Genomic DNA, 19,543 nt, shown 5'->3' on the forward strand with positions numbered 1-19,543 from the left:
TCTGTTGGTATGGTAATATCTGCATCACAGACAAAAATTCCCTATAGGGAGAATTGTAAAAGTGGCCTAAAAAATCATTGGCTCACAAATGAACGGCCTAGACCAGATCTTTAAGAAACAAGTGCTTAACAAAGCCCTGTGTATCCGATCTGATGCTGCTCACCCACTATACGGAGAGTACATCCTTCTCCCATCCGGCCTTCGCTTGCGAGCCCCTTATTGTGCCACAAAAAACAGGCACAATGATGAGCACTTTTACTTTTTACTGTATTATCTCGTGCCTGTGTCTATGCACACGCACTTTTATGACCTATCGCAGAGCACTTTAAACACCTGCACTTTAATGGTTGTGTGCACCTTTTACTCTGGTATCCGCTATGTGAACTGTTTGTTGTCTGTACTGTTTCATTCATTGTTTGATGTACTGTCTATGCTGCAACACAATTTGCCCCACGGGGACACTAAATAAACTTGAACCTTGTTCACCTTGTTCGCTGGAATGACCCCGAGTGACTGAGTGGGAGTGAGAGAGAGGCCGAGATTTTGGGTATTGGAATTGGGCCTAGGGCACCAGGCTGGGGGCGGGGCCGAGTCCGTCCGTGCATTTCTTTGGCCCATTAATTAATAAAGCTTGGAATAGAATGTAGAGCAGTGGTTCTCAACCAGTGGTCCGGGGACCACCAGGGGTCCTTGAGGGGGTTCCAGGTGGTCCCCATGCAGCTAAATGATGGAGAGTTGGTAACCAAATGGACCCTTAACTCTTGAGAATACTGACCATGCCCTCAACCACGGCTAAGTTCAGCCTGCTGCAGAGCCCTGCTCACAGCCTCACGGGTTGAGTAGCAGCACTGCACCGGGCTAAAGTTCATATCCGTCTTCAAATATCCTATGTATAATATATCCTATCCTATGTACCACAACATTGTTCAAGTACGTGTGTTTATGCTTTCGTTGTAATAATCAATATCGCTGTGATGATTTATCGCCGCGCATTTAGTCTAGCCCGTCTCACCCCCGGGGCACTGAGCCTCTTCTGGTCATGCAGGCTGCAGTGCATACTGTATGTGTGCGCACGCACGCACGCACACACACACACACACACACACACACACACACACACACACACACACACACACACACACACACACACACACACACACACACACACACACACACACACACACACACACACACACACACACACACACACACACACACACACACACACACACACATACACACAGCCCAGAGAATCAGGAAATGCATGAATAGCAGTGCCCCGGGGAGACGGGGCATTCTGAGGGCGGGGACAGAGGACTGGATGGCCCGGTCACGGGACTCGAGTGCCAAATAGCGATTATGCAACAGTTACGCTAAAAACACAAACGCCTCAACTCAATGTCATTGTGACTAAGAATGTCGACCTTTCACCTAGTATGAAGCAAAATGTGACCTCAAGTAGCCTTTAGAGCGCTAGCCACTCAGCAGTCAGCTGGCCTAGATGCTAGGTCACGTCAGAGCCTGAGATATAGCCGTGTGCAGTTTAATAATAATAATAATAATACATTTCATTTATAAGGCGCCTTTCAGGGCACTCAAGGTCGCCGTACAGGTTTAAAACAGTACAAAAACACAGTTAAAAGCAGAACAAAACACAGCTTGCAGCAGAAGACACTAGAGGTCACACAGAGTCATAGGCCTGCCTGAACAGGTGGGTTTGGAGGTGAGTTTGGAAAATGGTGATAGAGTCCATGTTTCTGATGTCAGGGGGGATCGAGGGAGTTCCAGAGGTGAGGGGCAGAGCGGCTGGAAGCTCTTGACCCCATGGTGGACAGACGGGCTGGGAGGACCTTCAGGGTGAGGGAGGAGGCAGACCTGAGAGACCGGGTGGGGACGTTGACGTGGTCAGACAGGTATGGGGGGGCGAGGTTATGGATGGCCTTGAAAGTATGGAGAAGGATCTTATAGTCAATGCGGGATTTTATGGGAAGCCAGTGGAGTTGGTGTAAAACAGGGTGATGTGACTGATGACAGGGGTTCTGGTGATGATACGTGCTGCAGCGTTCTGGACCAGTTGGAGTTTATGGAGAAGTTTGTGGGGGAGACCAAAAAGAAGGGAATTACAGTAATCCAGGCGGGAGGTGACGAGAGCATGAACCAGGATAGCGGCACTGTGGGGAGTGAGTGAGGGGCGGAGGCGGTTGATGTTTCTGATGTGGAAGTAGGCAGACCGGATGGTGTTGTTGATGTGGGTGTGGAATGAAAGGGTACTGTCGAGGACGACACCCAGTTTGAAAGCGTTTTCATTCAGACCACGTGATGTACCTTATCAGCAATGTTAATTTATCCCTTTAATACACTCTCTGGGTGCCTAAAGCCCTTGAATATGATTAAGGATTATTTCCATTATGGTAATCTCACACTTCAATATCGCTGCATACCATACCTGTAACTTTTATTAGGCCTCAAAAAAGTTACATAAGTTTAGCCCGGGCCCCATGCTGGGCTGGGCAACTTTGACGATGGAGAGCGTGACACGTTTTGAGCTTGTAGATCAGCTATATTTGCTATTATTTGAATTGAAATCCTGAATTATTTCTTGCCATTTTTGCATTGCAATCCTGAAAATAACCCTTTTATTTAATTTCAAATGCAGTTAGTTATATAATGTTAACTTTACAAACTAAATCCAAATATATTGGACACAAAAAAAGACAATAACAGACTGAAGTAATTAAAGCGGGTCATGTTTGCATGTTTGGAATTGTAACAGCTGAAATCAATAATATATCAGTATTCTGATATTAACCTGTGGGCCACAAGGTGGGGGCCGCATGTGGCCCCCGGGCCGCCAGTTGTCCATGTATAGTTTAGCCTTTGCATTTGCCTGTGAGGTCATCGGCGCTATAGCCTACAGTCTTTATACTGACAGTGAATGTTTGCAATACATTTAAACAACTCAGCTCTGGTCTTCAGTTAGTCTGCTTTGTAAATAAACCTACCTTTAATACATTTAAACAACTCTCTGGTCTTCAGTTAGTCTGCTTTGTAAATAAACCTACCTTTAATACATTTAAACAACTCTCTGGTCTTCAGTTAGTCTGCTTTGTACATAAACCTACCTTTAATACATTTAAACAACTCTCTGGTCTTCAGTTAGTCTGCTTTGTACATAAACCTACCTTTAATACATTTAAACAACTCAGCTCTGGTCTTCAGTTAGTCTGCTTTGTAAATAAACCTACCTTTAATACATTTAAACAACTCTCTGGTCTTCAGTTAGTCTGCTTTGTACATAAACCTACCTTTAATACATTTAAACAACACTCTGGTCTTCAGTTAGTCTGCTTTGTAAATAAACCTACCTTTAATACATTTAAACAACTCAGCTCTGGTCTTCAGTTAGTCTGCTTTGTAAATAAACCTACCTTTAATACATTTAAACAACTCTCTGGTCTTCAGTTAGTCTGCTTTGTACATAAACCTACCTTTAATACATTTAAACAACTCTCTGGTCTTCAGTTAGTCTGCTTTGTAAATAAACCTACCTTTAATACATTTAAACAACTCTCTGGTCTTCAGTTAGTCTGCTTTGTACATAAACCTACCTTTAATACATTTAAACAACTCTCTGGTCTTCAGTTAGTCTGCTTTGTAAATAAACGTACCTTTAATACATTTAAACAACTCTCTGGTCTTCAGTTAGTCTGCTTTGTAAATAAACCTACCTTTAATACATTTAAACAACTCTCTGGTCTTCAGTTAGTCTGCTTTGTAAATAAACCTACCTTTAATACATTTAAACAACTCTCTGGTCTTCAGTTAGTCTGCTTTGTAAATAAACGTACCTTTCGTCTGCGTCTGCCTGGGAGACATCCCATGTTGACGTCTTCCTTGTTGCTTCTTCTTACAGTTCTGGTGACAAAATGACAACAACAGTGACGTTTATGCAAATTGTGTTGATGTAGGAATGAGAGCGGGTTGGTTGTGTTCAGCGCTATCCAATGGCAGTGTTATGGGCTGTGTTTCATTTCCCTACATGGTCTGGCATGGGCGTGTGACTGGCTTCTTGGGCTGTGACGTGCTATAATCTACTTCCTGTGGAATCTCCTCATCAAGCCCGGCTGATAAAAACCCTGGCTTTTCACTCCAGCCCTTTGCCAGTTTGTCAGTTGCCCATCGGTAAAGTCACTGACACTGTGCCTCTAAGCTCTACTGTATGTTCTTTGCTTGCGATCAACTTTATTCTAATTCCTCGTCTCCTTGTGCCCCCAGTGTTCTACGACTGCTGCCTGCCTGCCGACCAGCCCCAGTACTGTTAACTCCATACAAAACACCTGGGGGATATTAGAGTAATGTTAACTCCATACTAAACACCTGGGGGTCTATTAGAGTGATGTTAACTCCATACTAAACACCTGGGGGTCTATTATAGTAATGTTAACTCCATACTAAACACCTGGGGGATATTAGAGTAATGTTAACTCCATACTAAACACCTGGGGGTCTATTAGAGTAATGTTAACTCCATACTAAACACCTGGGGGATATTAGAGTAATGTTAACTCCATACTAATCACCTGGGGGTCTATTAGAGTAATGTTAACTCCATACTAAACACCTGGGGGTCTATTAGAGTAATGTTAACTCCATACTAAACACCTGGGGGTCTATTAGAGTAATGTTAACTCCATACTAAACACCTGGGGGTCTATTAGAGTACTGTTAACTCCCTCTTTAACTATGTACAGACTCAGTCTTGCGATCGAGAAAGGCCGTCATAAGGGCTACACACACTGGGTGCGCAGCGACGCGGCAACTGGCTGTGAAATAGAACGGTGGCGTGTCGGAGCGTCAGGCGAGGCGTGAGCGCGCGTCGGACGCCACCGGTGTGCGATAGGTTCATTGAAGATAACGGAGGCGGGGCTGTTTTGACGCGCGGCGTTGGCAGACGGTGTGTGTAGCCCTATAGGCAGACCGGACACATTAACCCATTCATACCGGAGGACGATTCTACAAATGTCTTCTAAATCACGACAGTTTTCAGTTGTGCTCAAACTATTTCATGTCAAGGACCCCAACAATTATTATGTGTATTTGGCCTCCGACCCCCATCTCAAAATATGACCCTCCAGAAGCAAAGATGAGTTCAAATGTTCGCTCTGAAACAATAGATATTACAAATTTGCGCTACGATTTTTCAAAAACAGCAGAACTACAAGCTCGTAGCACGGCACTCGGTGCTGCGCTATGAGCTTGTAGATCTGCTGTTTTTCAATAGCTAAAGTATAACATAATGCTTAAAACACCAAAAGGGGTTCCCGCCCAGAATGGGTTTTAGGGGTCCTTGAAATTAAATAAAAAGTTTGAGCACCACCACTGTACTGTATGTACACTAAATGGAACAGAGCCTTAATTAGTATCAATCTCATCGGTAACACCTGTGATTAAGGAAGCAGGGTGTAGTGTGTGTGTGTGTGTGTGTGCGTGCGTGCGTGCGTGCGTGCGTCCATAACCCATATAGCAGCATGCTTTCAGCCATTAATTAAACAGACATGATGAACAACACTTACCATTAATTAATCTTGGTGCTTTAATCCCACGTTGTTAAAACATCAAGCAGTCCAGACTGTTCAGAGGCTGTGTGTGTGTGTGTGAGAGAGAGAGAGAGAGAGAGAGAGAGAGAGAGAGAGAGAGAGAGAGAGAGAGAGAGAGAGACAGAGAGAGAGAGATAGAGAGATAGAGAGACAGAGAGAGAGAGAGAGAGAGACAGAGATAGAGAGAACCTGTTTGTTTCCACAAGCCAAAAAATGGGTGCGTCTAAAGCAGGGGTGGGCAACTGGCGGCCCGGGGGCCACATGCGGCCCCCACCTTCACTCAATGTGGCCCTCAGGTTAATGTCAGAACACTGATATAATATTGGTTCCACAACATGCAAACATGACCCGCTTTAATTACTTCAGTCTAAATTAGTAGCTCAATGCTCAACACACGTATAATTAAAGGCATTTGAAAATACATAAAAATGTACATTTTCAGGATTCCAATTCGAACATATAGCAAAAATAGCCGATCAACAGTAATATGTGGAAATATAGTGGCCCTCTCCATCGTCAAAGTTGCCCAACCTGGTCTAAAGCCACACTCCTGTGTTTTTCTCACTAACATTAACACACTGGGTGTGTCTAAAGCCACACTTTAGTACAGGGGTTTTCAACTGATTATGACCCAGGGACCCCCACCCTGACTATAGAATCAACCTGGGGACCCCCACCCTGACTATAGAATCAACCTGGGGACCACCACCCTGACTATAGAATCAACCTGGGGACCCCCACCCTGACTAAGAATCAACCTGGGGACCACCACCCTGACTATAGAATCAACCTGGGGACCACCACCCTGACTATAGAATCAACCTGGGGACCACCACCCTGACTATAGAATCAACCTGGGGACCACCACCCTGACTATAGAATCAACCTGGGGACCCCCACCCTGACTATAGAATCAACCTGGGGACCCCCACCCTGACTATAGAATCAACCTGGGGACCCCCACCCTGACTAAGAATCAACCTGGGGACCACCACCCTGACTATAGAATCAACCTGGGGACCACCACCCTGACTATAGAATCAACCTGGGGACCACCACCCTGACTATAGAATCAACCTTGGGACCCCCACCCTGACTATAGAATCAACCTGGGGACCACCACCCTGACTATAGAATCAACCTGGGGACCCCCACCCTGACTATAGAATCAACCTGGGGACCCCCACCCTGACTATGGACCACTGTTGAGTTGAGTGAGGGGATATTAAAATTAATATCAAATTTGTTAATTTGAGGTGAATTAAATCAAGCCCTTAACAGTCAGTAATTTAATATATGCTAGTCGTCCGGAGCTATTCCTTTCCCATGGTTGCCCTTACTCTGTTCTCTTAACCTTCCATATTAAACTCATAGATGGCAGACACATGCGATTGCATGATTATATTATGGGCACATTTGACATTTCCTAATAGACTCAACCAGTCAATCCGGTTCACTTTCCCTTGAAATTCAAACTCCCTTTCTGTGGAAGTTCCCTGCAGTAACTGACAATGACGTCATCATACATCACCAGGTCACTTAATGAACTATAGTTCGTTTACTAACTAGTGGTCGATAAAAAGACATACTAAATGCATGGCCACCAGTGGTCCACGGACCACCAGTTGAAAACCTGTTTAGTAGTTAAACCAGTAGTGTGTCATTTGTAGTTTCTAGGTGTAGGTTCCCTTTAAACAGCATGGAGAGAGAGAGAGAGAGAGAGAGAGAGAACTTGTTTCCACAAACAAGTTATCTCTCCAACAGGACACCCGGATGTTCGGCAGAATGCACAATTTACAATTTACAATTTAGGCATTTAGCAGACGCTCTTAATCCAGAGCGATTTACATTAAGCAAGAACAAAAAGCATGGGAATACATCACAAAAAAGCATTTATCATAAAACAGTAACAGTTTTAAGTAACAGTGGAATATCTATATTATGAGACTATACATATAAACTATATATATATATATATAGTTTATATAGTGTATATATATATATATATATATATATATATATATATATACTACTATGCTATACATATGTACTATGGCGTGCTATGACTATATACAATGCAATTATAGTGCTGTCTACATAACATGCTATAAGTCTGTATCAAATGCTATCTAAGTCTACAGAAATGCTATCTAAGGGGGTAGGGTAAGTGCTATGGGCCATGATGGAGTCTGAAAAGGTGGGTTTTCAGACTACGACGGAAGATTGGGAGTGATGCTGCAGTTCTGACTGCAATGGGAAGTGCATTCCACAGTTTTGGAGCCAGAAGGGAGAAGAGTTTGGGACGTGTGGAGCGTTGTCCCGGCGTTTTTAGTGAGGGTACTTCCAGCTTCCCTGCGTTGGCTGATCTGAGTGCGCGGGAGGGTTTGTAGGGTTCAATCATACTTGCAAGATATGGGGGAGCCAATACCTTTGGTTGCTTTGAATGCCAGCATCAGAGTTTTGTATTTTGTGCGGGCAGCGACCGGGAGCCAGTGGAGGGAGCGGAGCAGGGGGGAGACATGTGAGAATTTTGGCTGGTTGAAGACCAAGCGAGCTGCGGCATTTTGGATCAGCTGGAGAGGCTTAAGTGAACATGCTGGTAGGCCAGTAAGGAGGGAGTTACAACAGTCGAGTTTTGACAAGACTGTTGTCTGGATTAGGAGCTGGGCTGATTCCTGGGTGAGGAACGGTCTAATTCGTCGTATGTTATAGAGTGTGAACCTACAGGATCGAGTGACAGCTGTGATGTGAGTTTTGAACGAGAGCTGACTGTCCAGGACAACACCAAGATTCCTGGCTGTTGGGACAGACGTTACCAGGGCGTTGACTACGGAAATAGTTAGCTCCCGCATAGGGCAGGACTTAGCTGGGAAGAGAAGCTCAGTCTTGTCTGGGTTCAGCTTGAGGTGGTTGGAACAACAATAGTTCCCAAAACAACTGACAAGACTTCCAAGAAAGATAGCGACCGTGACTCATCTGTGCCTCAAGCTCCAGGAGGTCTGTCTGCGAGTATAGGAACATGATCCCGCTTGTGGACAGCCATGTGGAGCACATTACAGCCAGCCTCGTCATGCAAAGACACATACAACATGTGGAGCACATTATAGCCAACCTCATCATGCAGAGATACATACAACATGTACATACAGCCATACATACAGCCATGTGGAGCACATTACAGCCAGCCTCGTCATGCAAAGAACACATACAACATACATACAACATACAACATACATACAGCCATACATACAGCCATGTGGAGCACATTACAGCCAACCTCGTCATGCAAAGACACATACAACATGTGGAGCACATTATAGCCAACCTCATCATGCAGAGATACATACAACATGTACATACAGCCATACATACAGCCATGTGGAGCACATTATAGCCAACCTCATCATGCAGAGATACATACAACATGTACATACAGCCATACATACAGCCATGTGGAGCACATTACAGCCAGCCTCGCCATGCAAAGATACATACAACATACATACAACATACAACATACATACATACAGCCATGTGGAGAACATTACAGCCAGCCTCGCCATGCAAAGATACATACAACATACAACATACATACATACATACATGTACATACAGCCATGTGGAGCACATTATAGCCAACCTCGCCATGCAGAGATACATACAACATGTGGAGCACATTATAGCCAACCTCATCATGCAGAGATACATACAACATGTCCTTATGATGCTGGAGCTGATCTGGCATGACCGAGGGAAGTGCATAACATACAGGCTGTTTTTTTTCCCTGCACCTCAAGTCATTGTCCTGGAGTCAGTGTTGGGTTAGGGTTAGGGTTACCTACCCTAACCCTAACCCTAACCCTGGAGTCAGTGTTGGGTTGGACTTTAGTTTTAGTCAGACGAGGTGGACGGGTGGGGAATTTGTTATATAGTCTTTTTTTTATTGGCCTAAAATATTGTCTATATGCAAACATTCATGAATCCACTTGCTGACCGGCTGTCACTATTGGGCAATTTATTTTATAGTGGTTTCTTGTGACCCTATAACAATAACATTAACATCCTATGGCAGGAAATAATGTCAAACATTTCAAACTTTAAGTAGCATAGCATAGCATTAAGTAGTAGGTTTTCATGATTCTGAATCCATTCCAAGGATTAGTTTTGCACCCGTCCAGCAGTGACATCATCGTTAGGCAGTTTGTTTTAAAACAAGATTTAAAATATATATATATAGATATTTAGATTTTAATTATCGTGAGAACGATGTTTTCCATTTTTGCATTGCAACTTTTCAGGAATAGAAAGCCTGCTTTTTCTATTAGCTTGGATTACCAATCGATGATGTCACTGCTGGACGGGTTTCTGAACTGCCCAAAGCCCTCCTATGAGACACAGACTGGTTTCTGAACTGCCCACAGCCCTCCTATGAGACACAGACTGGTTTCTGAACTGCCCACAGCCCTCCTATATGAGACACAGACTGGTTTCTGAACTGCCCACAGCCCTCCAATGAGACAGACTGGTTTCTGAACTGCCCACAGCCCTCCAATGAGACACAGACTGGTTTCTGAACTGCCCACAGCCCTCCAATGAGACACAGACTGGTTTCTGTACTGCCCACAGCCCTCCAATGAGACACAGACTGGTTTCTGAACTGCCCACAGCCCTCCAATGAGACACAGACTGGTTTCTGAACTGCCCACAGCCCTCCTATGAGACAGACTGGTTTCTGAACTGCCCACAGCCCTCCAATGAGACACAGACTGGTTTCTGAACTGCCCACAGCCCTCCAATGAGACACAGACTGGTTTCTGAACTGCCCACAGCCCTCCAATGAGACACAGACTGGTTTCTGAACTGCCCACAGCCCTCCTATGAGACACAGACTGAGTAGAAAAGAATTGTGCTATTTTATCTTGATCATTAGTGAGGACCAATTATACACATGTATGTACAGTATGTGTATATATACGTATAATAATATACGGACAAGAACAAGTCTTGCCATGGACACATTTGTCTGTGTACGGACATATTAATGACCTCTGCTAACATATTAACATATTAATGACCTCTGGTAACATTTAGACATATTAATGACCTCTGGTAACATATTAACATATTAACATATTAATGACCTCTGCTAACATATTAACATATTAATGACCTCTGCTAACATATTAACATATTAACATATTAATGACCTCTGCTAACATATTAACATATTAATGACCTCTGATAACATTTAGAAAATACATTAAAATAAATCCAACACAACTTTCAAACAAGTCTGTGGAGCCATCTATGAAATCTATGCAGAAGTTTGATCTGCGACACAATTGTATCAGTACATTGAAATGCCAGGTAACCAATGAACAATGAATGTTAGAGATATCTAAATTAGAACATAATCAAATTAACATAATCAATTCATTATGTGGCTAGCCCCCCCCCCCCATGCATGTATTTTGAAGATTAGTCATATCACATGTGGCAGCCAAGTCTATGAACTTTAATGCTTCTTTAGAGCACTAATACGTAAATCATTTGCCAGCCAAGTCTATGAACTTTAATGCTTCTTTAGAGCACTAATACGTAAATCATTTGCCAGCCAAGTCTATGAACTTTAATGTTTGTTTAGAGCACTAATACGTAAATCATTTGCCAGCCAAGTCTATGAACTTTAATGTTTCTTTAGAGCACTAATACGTAAATCATTTGCCAGCCAAGTCTATGAACTTTAATGTTTCCAAACGTACAATACATCGTTTGCCAACAGTGAGATCCACGACTTACCAGGAAAGAAGAGAAGCTCAGTCTTGGTCTGAGTATAGCTTGAGGTGTTGAGAAGACAAGACATTGTGCAGGAATGCGCTGTTCACCCTGAGTGGCAGAGGTATCAGATCAGATCTCAGATCAGTCTGTTCACCCTGAGTGGCAGAGGTATCAGATCAGATCTTAGATCAGTCTGTTCACCCTGAGTGGCAGAGGTATCAGATCAGATCTGAGATCAGTCTGTTCACCCTGAGTGGCAGAGTAGTGGAGAGAGAGACACTGTTGAGTTTTTAACAATCAACCAATAGGAAGGGGCATAAGGATCAGATCTTAGATCAGTGTGTTTGTGTGTGTGTGTGTGTGTGTGTGTGTGTGTGTGTGTGTGTGTGGGGGGGGGGGGGGGGGGGGGGACGACGACACCACACTGACTGAAGTGAGTGGTACTGTACTGTACTGTACTGTACTGTACTGTACTGTACTGTACTGTACTGTACTGTACTGTACTGTACTGTACTCTCAATATGTCAGTTTGACACATTCAGTAGATCTCGTGATCTTTTGTGGCCAGATGTAATTTATTGGGGTCTAGTAGGACTATGGTAAATAATAAATTAAAAAAAATCGCTATAAAATTGTGTATTTTCTTTTACATATTTAGCCCCATGCTCGAATGCCCCCGCCCCCTGTCAACAGCTAAAATTCCTAAAACGAAAGAAAGCAAGCAAATGAAAACAAATTAACACTCATCTTTTACTTTCTCTAATAACAACCTAAAACATGAACCTTGGTTGAAAAAAACTAAAGTTGACCATTAAGTGTCATGCTTACAATTTACAATTTACAATTTAGGCATTTAGCAGACGCTCTTAATCCAGAGCGACTTACATTTAAGCAAGAACAAAAGCATGGGAATACATCACATAAAAGTATTTATCATGAAACATGCGTAAGCTAAGAATGTAACAGTGGAATATCTATATAATGAAACTATACATACACTATACATATAAACTATACATATTTACTACTATGCTATACATATGTACTATGGCGTGCTATGACTAAATACAATACAATTATAGTGCTGTCTACATAACATGCTATAAGTCTGTATCAAATGCTATCTAAGCCAACATAAATGCTATCTAATGGGTTAGGGTAAGTGCTATGGGCTATGCTTCCAAGGAATCCCACCCCATATGGACTTACAAGACACTCCATTAACATGTTGTAACATCCAGGTGTCATCGTCATGCTGCAGTGTGGTGGACATGTTGTAACATTCAGGTGTCATCGTCATGCTGCAGTGTGGTGGACATGTTGTAACATTCAGGTGTCATCGTCATGCTGCAGTGTGGTGGACATTCTGTAACATTCAGGTGTCATCGTCATGCTGCAGTGTGGTGGACATTCTGTAACATTCAGGTGTCATCGTCATGCTGCAGTGTGGTGGACATTCTGTAACATTCAGGTGTCATCGTCATGCTGCAGTGTGGTGGACATGTTGTAACATTCAGGTGTCATCGTCATGCTGCAGTGTGGTGGACATTTTGTAACATTCAGGTGTCATCGTCATGCTGCAGTGTGGTGGACATGTTGTAACATTCAGGTGTCATCGTCATGCTGCAGCGTAGTGGACATTTTGGTCCAAATTAAGTCTTTGCCACAGACATACAAATGAGCAGAATCTCACCAGAAACACAAAGAGCTTCTGTAACTCTGAGAGTGTACAAATGGAACCAAATACCCTTACAAGTCCATTTGGTTCCATTTGTACACAATCAGACAGAGTTATGAGACTCCTTGAAAACAAAAAAGTTAGAGAAGTGGACTCCATACATAGTGTCGTAGTAAATCAGTGTCAAACATATTCTGAGGAAATCCTGGAGACGGACATTCAGTATTTGGGTCTTAAAATCTAATTATAATGGTGTGTAAAACAAAAAATCTTAGCATTTGCCAGGACACATTTGTCCGTGTATACGTACATATTGATGACATTTTGAAAATACATTGTATTTGTACATTGAAATACCAGGTAACCAATGAACCTGTCTAAGTATTATATCATATACATTGAAATACCAGGTAACCAATGAACCTGTCTAAGTATTATATCAGTACATTTAAATACCAGGTAACCAATGAACCTGTCTAAGTATTATATCAGTACATTGAAATACCAGGTAACCAATGAACCTGTCTAAGTATTATATCAGTACATTGAAATACCAGGTAACCAATGAACCTGTCTAAGTATTATATCAGTACATTGAAATACCAGGTAACCAATGAACCTGTCTAAGTATTATATCAGTACATTGAAATACCAGGTAACCAATGAACCTGTCTAAGTATTATATCAGTACATTGAAATACCAGGTAACCAATGAACCTGTCTAAGTATTATATCATATACATTGAAATACCAGGTAACCAATGAACCTGTCTAAGTATTATATCATATACATTTAAATACCAGGTAACCAATGAACCTGTCTAAGTATTATATCATATACATTGAAATACCAGGTAACCAATGAACCTGTCTAAGTATTATATCAGTACATTGAACCAGGTTTTGAGCACTAGGCTAGGACTTACCTGGGAAGAAGGTCAGCTCAGTCTGGTCTGGGTTCAGCTTGAGGTGGTGAGAAGACAAGGCATCCACTGTGAGATCAGATGTCAGCCAGACATGCAGCGATGCGCTGTTCAACCTGAGGGGCAGAGGTATCAGAACAGATCTTAGATCAGTCTGTTCAACCTGAGGGGCAGAGGTATCAGATCAGATCTTAGATCAGTCTGTTCAACCTGAGTGGCAGAGGTATCAGATCAGATCTTAGATCAGTCTGTTCAACCTGAGTGGCAGAGGTATCAGATCAGATCTTAGATCAGTCTGTTCAACCTGAGGGGCAGAGGTATCAGATCAGATCTTAGATCAGTCTGTTCATCCTGAGGGGCAGAGGTATCAGATCAGATCTCAGATCAGTCTGTTCATCCTGAGGGGCAGAGGTATCAGATCAGATCTCAGATCAGTCTGTTCATCCTGAGGGGCAGAGGTATCAGATCAGATCTCAGATCAGTCTGTTCATCCTGAGGGGCAGAGGTATCAGATCAGATCTCAGATCAGTCTGTTCATCCTGAGTGGCAGAGGTATCAGATCAGATCTCAGATCAGTCTGTTCATCCTGAGGGGCAGAGGTATCAGATCAGATCTCAGATCAGTCTGTTCATCCTGAGGGGCAGAGGAGTGGAGAGAGTTGGTTGTTGGTTAGGTTAGAGAGCAGGGCAAATATGAAGTGTTGCCCCAAAGTGGTGTGTATGTCGTCCTCATGTCCAGGCCGGGGGTGTGTTTGAGGGGGCTCCCGACTGGAGGAGGCCACGTAACGGTCACTTTAACAGGCCGGGGGTGTGTTTGAGGGGGCTCCCGACTGGAGGAGGCCACGTAACGGTCACTTTAACAGGCCGGGGGTGTGTTTGAGGGGGCTCCCGACTGGAGGAGGCCACGTAACGGTCACTTTAACAGGCCGGTGGTGTGTTTGAGGGGGCTCCCGACTGGAGGAAGCCACGTAACGGTCACTTTAACAGGCCGGGGGTGTGTTTGAGGGGGCTCCCGACTGGAGGAGGCCACGTAACGGTCACTTTAACAGGCCGGTGGTGTGTTTGAGGGGGCTCCCGACGGCCGGGCGTCGCTTCCTCCTCCCCTCAGTGACTGGAGGAGGCCACGTAACGGTCACTTTAACTAAAATGTCATTAGAATTCTCACATCCATTCCATACTCACTCAGAAACTTGTTGGAATGTCTCTCGCACTCTTCTTTGGCAGGCTAGTGTGTTAGTTGACCAGCCACAGTCCATCTTGTTGTTATTAATGTCAGCTAGTTATGGTAGAAATACTGAGTGAAATCCTGCTCCAAATACACAAACATGCTGATATATACACACTGATATGAATCCCTGGCTCTTCATTTGGTGACATCAGATTAATTTATAAACATCTGTTTCCACAGATCTCTCACTCTCAGACTGTTTACCTTCCTGCTATTTAGTTTTTTTAGTCCCACCCCCTGTCAAACCTGCAATATGTTGACTAGAGTTGATTAACACCTGTCCTGTGTATGCTCATTGCCCAATGACATTGCTTTGTTTGGGAGCCATCTGCACCAGGCGTAATACACGTTGTGTCCAGCAGGGGTCAGTGTTGTGTTCAGTACCTGTTTGTGACTTTAGATTGTCCGTCATTTCCACCCTTTAAGTAGGCTACTCAAGTTTGGTCTGTACAGTAGGCTATAGTCTAGTGTACTTTGACAGCGTATCCTGTATTACTTGAATCCTGTATTACTTGAATCCTGTATTACTTGAATCCTGTATTACTTGAAAGCAGGACCATTGCTTTGAAATTATAATAATTAAAAACAAAATGTATGAAATAAAAACTTAAAGCTGCTATATGCAATACAAAAACATAAATAAATAAACAAAATAAATAAACATGATAATGTTTATTGATGTTTATGATGACAAAATAAATAATGTCAGAATGTTTGTTTTTGCAATATATGGGTATAATGTATCTCTGTGACACATAGGGGCCACAATCTGCATTCAAAGATTTTCCTAGAAGCTTTGTCATTGGTCGATTTGCCTGTCTGCTTCCTGATTGGTTTAGTCATCGCGACAAAGCTTCTAGGAACATCTTTGAATGCAGATTGCGGCCCCTATATGTGTCACAGAGACTATAAAAAATAAATAAAAATAAAAATCATTAAAAATCGGACATATTATTGCTTAATATAGCAGCTTTATGGGACGTCCCGACCCGCTGTTTGGGAAACAGTGACAAGGCCTGAGCACTGCCTCTCTCAACAGCTTAGGTATACTATCCAAAACACCACCACCCTGTTCTGACCTGAGATCAGATTCATACGAGGTTTCCACTGGACACACACTGGTCTGATGAACCCATTCTGACCTGAGATCAGATTCTAAAAAATGTCAGTCGTTCTTCGATTTATCAAAAATAGCAGACCTATACAAGCTCTTAGCGCGCCACTCGGTGGCGCGCTATGAGCTTGTAGGTCTGCTATTTTTCAATAGCTATAAAGCATAACATGATGCTGACACCAAAATGGGTTCCCGTTCAGAATGGGTTAAAGGTCCTAGTACTCCTAGAAGGGCTGTGATATCACATACATGGCATGGGTTCCATTACAATACAAAGCCATCGATCACTCCTATAATTATGCCCTTCTGTGTCAGTGAAAACGTACCACAGCCGTCTAGGGCTATGAAAGGTCCTATAGGTGACATCATTGATGGGGAAAGGTCCTATAGGTGACATCATTGATGGGGAAAGGTCCTATAGGTGACATCATTGATGGGGAAAGGTCCTATAGGTGACATCATTGATGGGGAATCCAAGCTGATAGAAACTGCAGGCTTTCTATTCCTGAGAAGTTACAACATGCAATGCGAAAATGGAAGCCATCGTTCTCACGATAATACAAAATCTTGTTTAAAAAAAATCTGCCTGCATGTCACTGGTGGATGCCCACTGCCGACACAGACCAAGTAGAAAAGAATAGAGGTATTTTATCATGAACATGTCATGGACCAAGTAGTGAAGTGGTCTATTGTCATACAAATAATTAAGATAAACAATTAAATTGTATTTTTGACCTCCTATATAGAGCCTTAGTCCCATTGACAAGGCAAGGAGAAATTAGGTCAACATTCCACCAAATATGACATAAATTAAACATCAAAACGTTAAACGCCGTTGACATTGAAGGGAACATTTACGCCATATGTAGACGAGCTAATCGGCTAACCAATCACATGGCGGTGGGAGCGCTTGGCCAATAAGGGCGCTTTAAAGTGCTTGGCCAGAAGATATCGAAGCTCCACTGATTGGCCAGTATGAGATGACGTGTGATGACAAGAGCGCCCCTCACTTCACACAGGTGTGATTTTAGCATTATGTTATGCTTTAGCTATTGAAAAACAGCAGACCTACAAGCTCATAGCGCACCACTCGGTGGCGCGCTACGAGCTTGTAGGTCTGCTGTTTTTGAAAAATCAAAGAACGACTGACATGGAAACATGGCTTTTTCAGAAAACATGTCATTTTCAAACAGACATTTTTAGAATCTGATCTCAGGTCAGACTGGGTTAACCTTTGAGGGACGACAGTCCGGCTCTCATGATCTCGTCCACCAGCAGGATGTTGGTGGCGATGACGGTGCAGGAATGGATGAGCTGTCTCTTGACGTTGTAGTTGTCCCACACGCCCGCCTCCCCCGAAACCATCGGCTCGCCGCTGTCCAGGTCCACGCCCACCAGCTGCCCCGACTCTCTGTGCTCGATCTGCAGCTTGACCAGAGTCTCCATGGCGTCGTAGCCCGCGTTCTGGGCCAGCACCTTGGGCACGATCAGGAGAGCTTCGGCGAAGGCCTGGACGCCCAGCTGGGCCCGGCCCTTCACCTTGGGCTTGTAGGCGACCAGAGCGTCCGCCACTGCCACCTCGAACGCGCCCGCTCCCGGCACCACGCTGCCGTCTTCGATGGCGTTCTTGACCGCCCGCAGGCCGTCCCTGACGGCGTCTTTGATCTGCGTGAGGGTGTGCGCGTCGGGCCCCTTCACCAGCAGGGTCACGGAGCGGGGGTTCCTGCAGTCCTCCAGGAACGTGTACTTCTCCTCTCCCAGCGTTTGCTCGTACACCAGCCCGGCGTGCCCCAGGCAGTCTGGGGACAGGTCGTCCAAACAGTTCATAGGACGGCCTCCGCAAGCCAGGGTGAGACGCTCCATGTTCCTCCTCTTGGCCCTGCGCAGGGCCACGATGCCCTCCTTAGCCAGAGTGTCCAGGGAGTTGGGGTCGATACCCTTCTGGTTGATGACCACGAAGCCCTTGTCCCCGTCGGGACAGACGGCGTTCTTCAGGGCCACGATCTTCATCACGCGCTCGTGGATGAACCTCTTCTCGGCGGCCACCAGCTTCTCCCTCTCCACCGCGCTGTTGTAGAAGAAGCCGGAGTTGACCTCCGTCTTCTCGTACTCCAGGGAGACGTTGCAGGTCAGTATGTAGGCGTCCTCCACCCTCTTCTTCATGTTGGGGTGCCTGGCGCCGTGGTCCAGCACCAGCCCTCTGACCAGCTGCGAGTCGCTGTCCGTCATGTGCCTCATGTCCGCCACCTCCACCATGAACAGGTCGATGGGCTCGTTGGGTCTGGCCACGGCCAGCACGGCGTCCACCACGGCCTCCGTGAGGAGGTCCGCCAGCTCCGCGTGGACCTTGGTCCTCAGGGAGGTGCGCGCCACGGAGACGAGGGTCTCCCTGTCCATCTCCCTGGTCACCTTCAGCTCCTCCAGGAGCGCCAGGGCCTTCTCCTTGGCCGCCTCGAAGCCCTCGGCGATGATCCTGGGATGGAGGCCCTCCGACACAAAGACGTCGGCCTGCTTCAGGAGCTCGCCGATGAGCAGCACGGTGGAGGTGGTCCCGTCCCCCGCCACGTCGTCCTGCGCCGTGGCCACCTTGGCGATGAGCGACGCCGTGGGATGCTTGATCTGCATCTCCTGCAGCAGGACGTTTCCGTCTTTGGTCAGCTTGATGTCCCCGGAGCCTGAAACCAGCATCTTCAGGGTCCCTTTGGGCCCCAGGTTGCTCCTCAGCACGTCCTGGAGGCCGCGGGCGGCGCTGATGTTCACCGACAGGGCGTCTCGGGCCCGGGCCACCTCGGCCTTTGCGTTCAGTGCCTTTATTGCTGTCATGGTGTCGCTAAATTAACTGACCGCGTCCCGTCTAGCCTTATAAATCCCTGAATGGGCTCTTGTCTGACGTCATACAACACAAACTGTGCATATTTGTGTGTGTGTGTGTGTGTGTGTGTGTGTGTGTGTGTGTGTGTGTGTGTGTGTGTGTGTGTGTGTGTGTGTGTGTGTGTGTGTGTGTGTGTGTGTGTGTGTGTGTGTGTGTCCACTGTAGTCCCACCTATGTCCAGCTTTTGGTGTGTGTGCACAAACTTTGTCCTACACAAACGTTAAAATGACAATTCATAGTGTAAACACAAACATTGCGATGTGGAATGAATTCTGTACTGGCCATATATGGAGCGTGTCTTGAGTGTACAGGGTTTGATGAGGTCAGATCTACATAATATGGAATGTCAGAACA

At 44.8% G+C, this 19,543-nt stretch overlaps 1 protein-coding gene across 1 annotated transcript; it reads right to left on the reverse strand.

Moving 5' to 3' along the window:
- Positions 1-17,544: 17,544 nt before the first annotated feature.
- On the reverse strand, positions 17,545-19,140 carry LOC310854191 (T-complex protein 1 subunit zeta-like; the record flags this gene model as incomplete). The annotated part of the gene is made up of 1 exon (XM_083758730.1): positions 17,545-19,140. One exon carries the CDS (start codon positions 19,138-19,140, stop codon positions 17,545-17,547), a length of 1,596 nt encoding a protein of 531 aa, XP_083614856.1.
- Between the last annotated feature and the right edge of the window lie 403 nt (positions 19,141-19,543).

The sequence above is a fragment of the Protomyctophum parallelum genome (assembly GCF_964188405.1).
Source record: "Protomyctophum parallelum genome assembly, chromosome: 23".
Taxonomy (NCBI): Eukaryota; Metazoa; Chordata; class Actinopteri; order Myctophiformes; family Myctophidae; genus Protomyctophum; species Protomyctophum parallelum.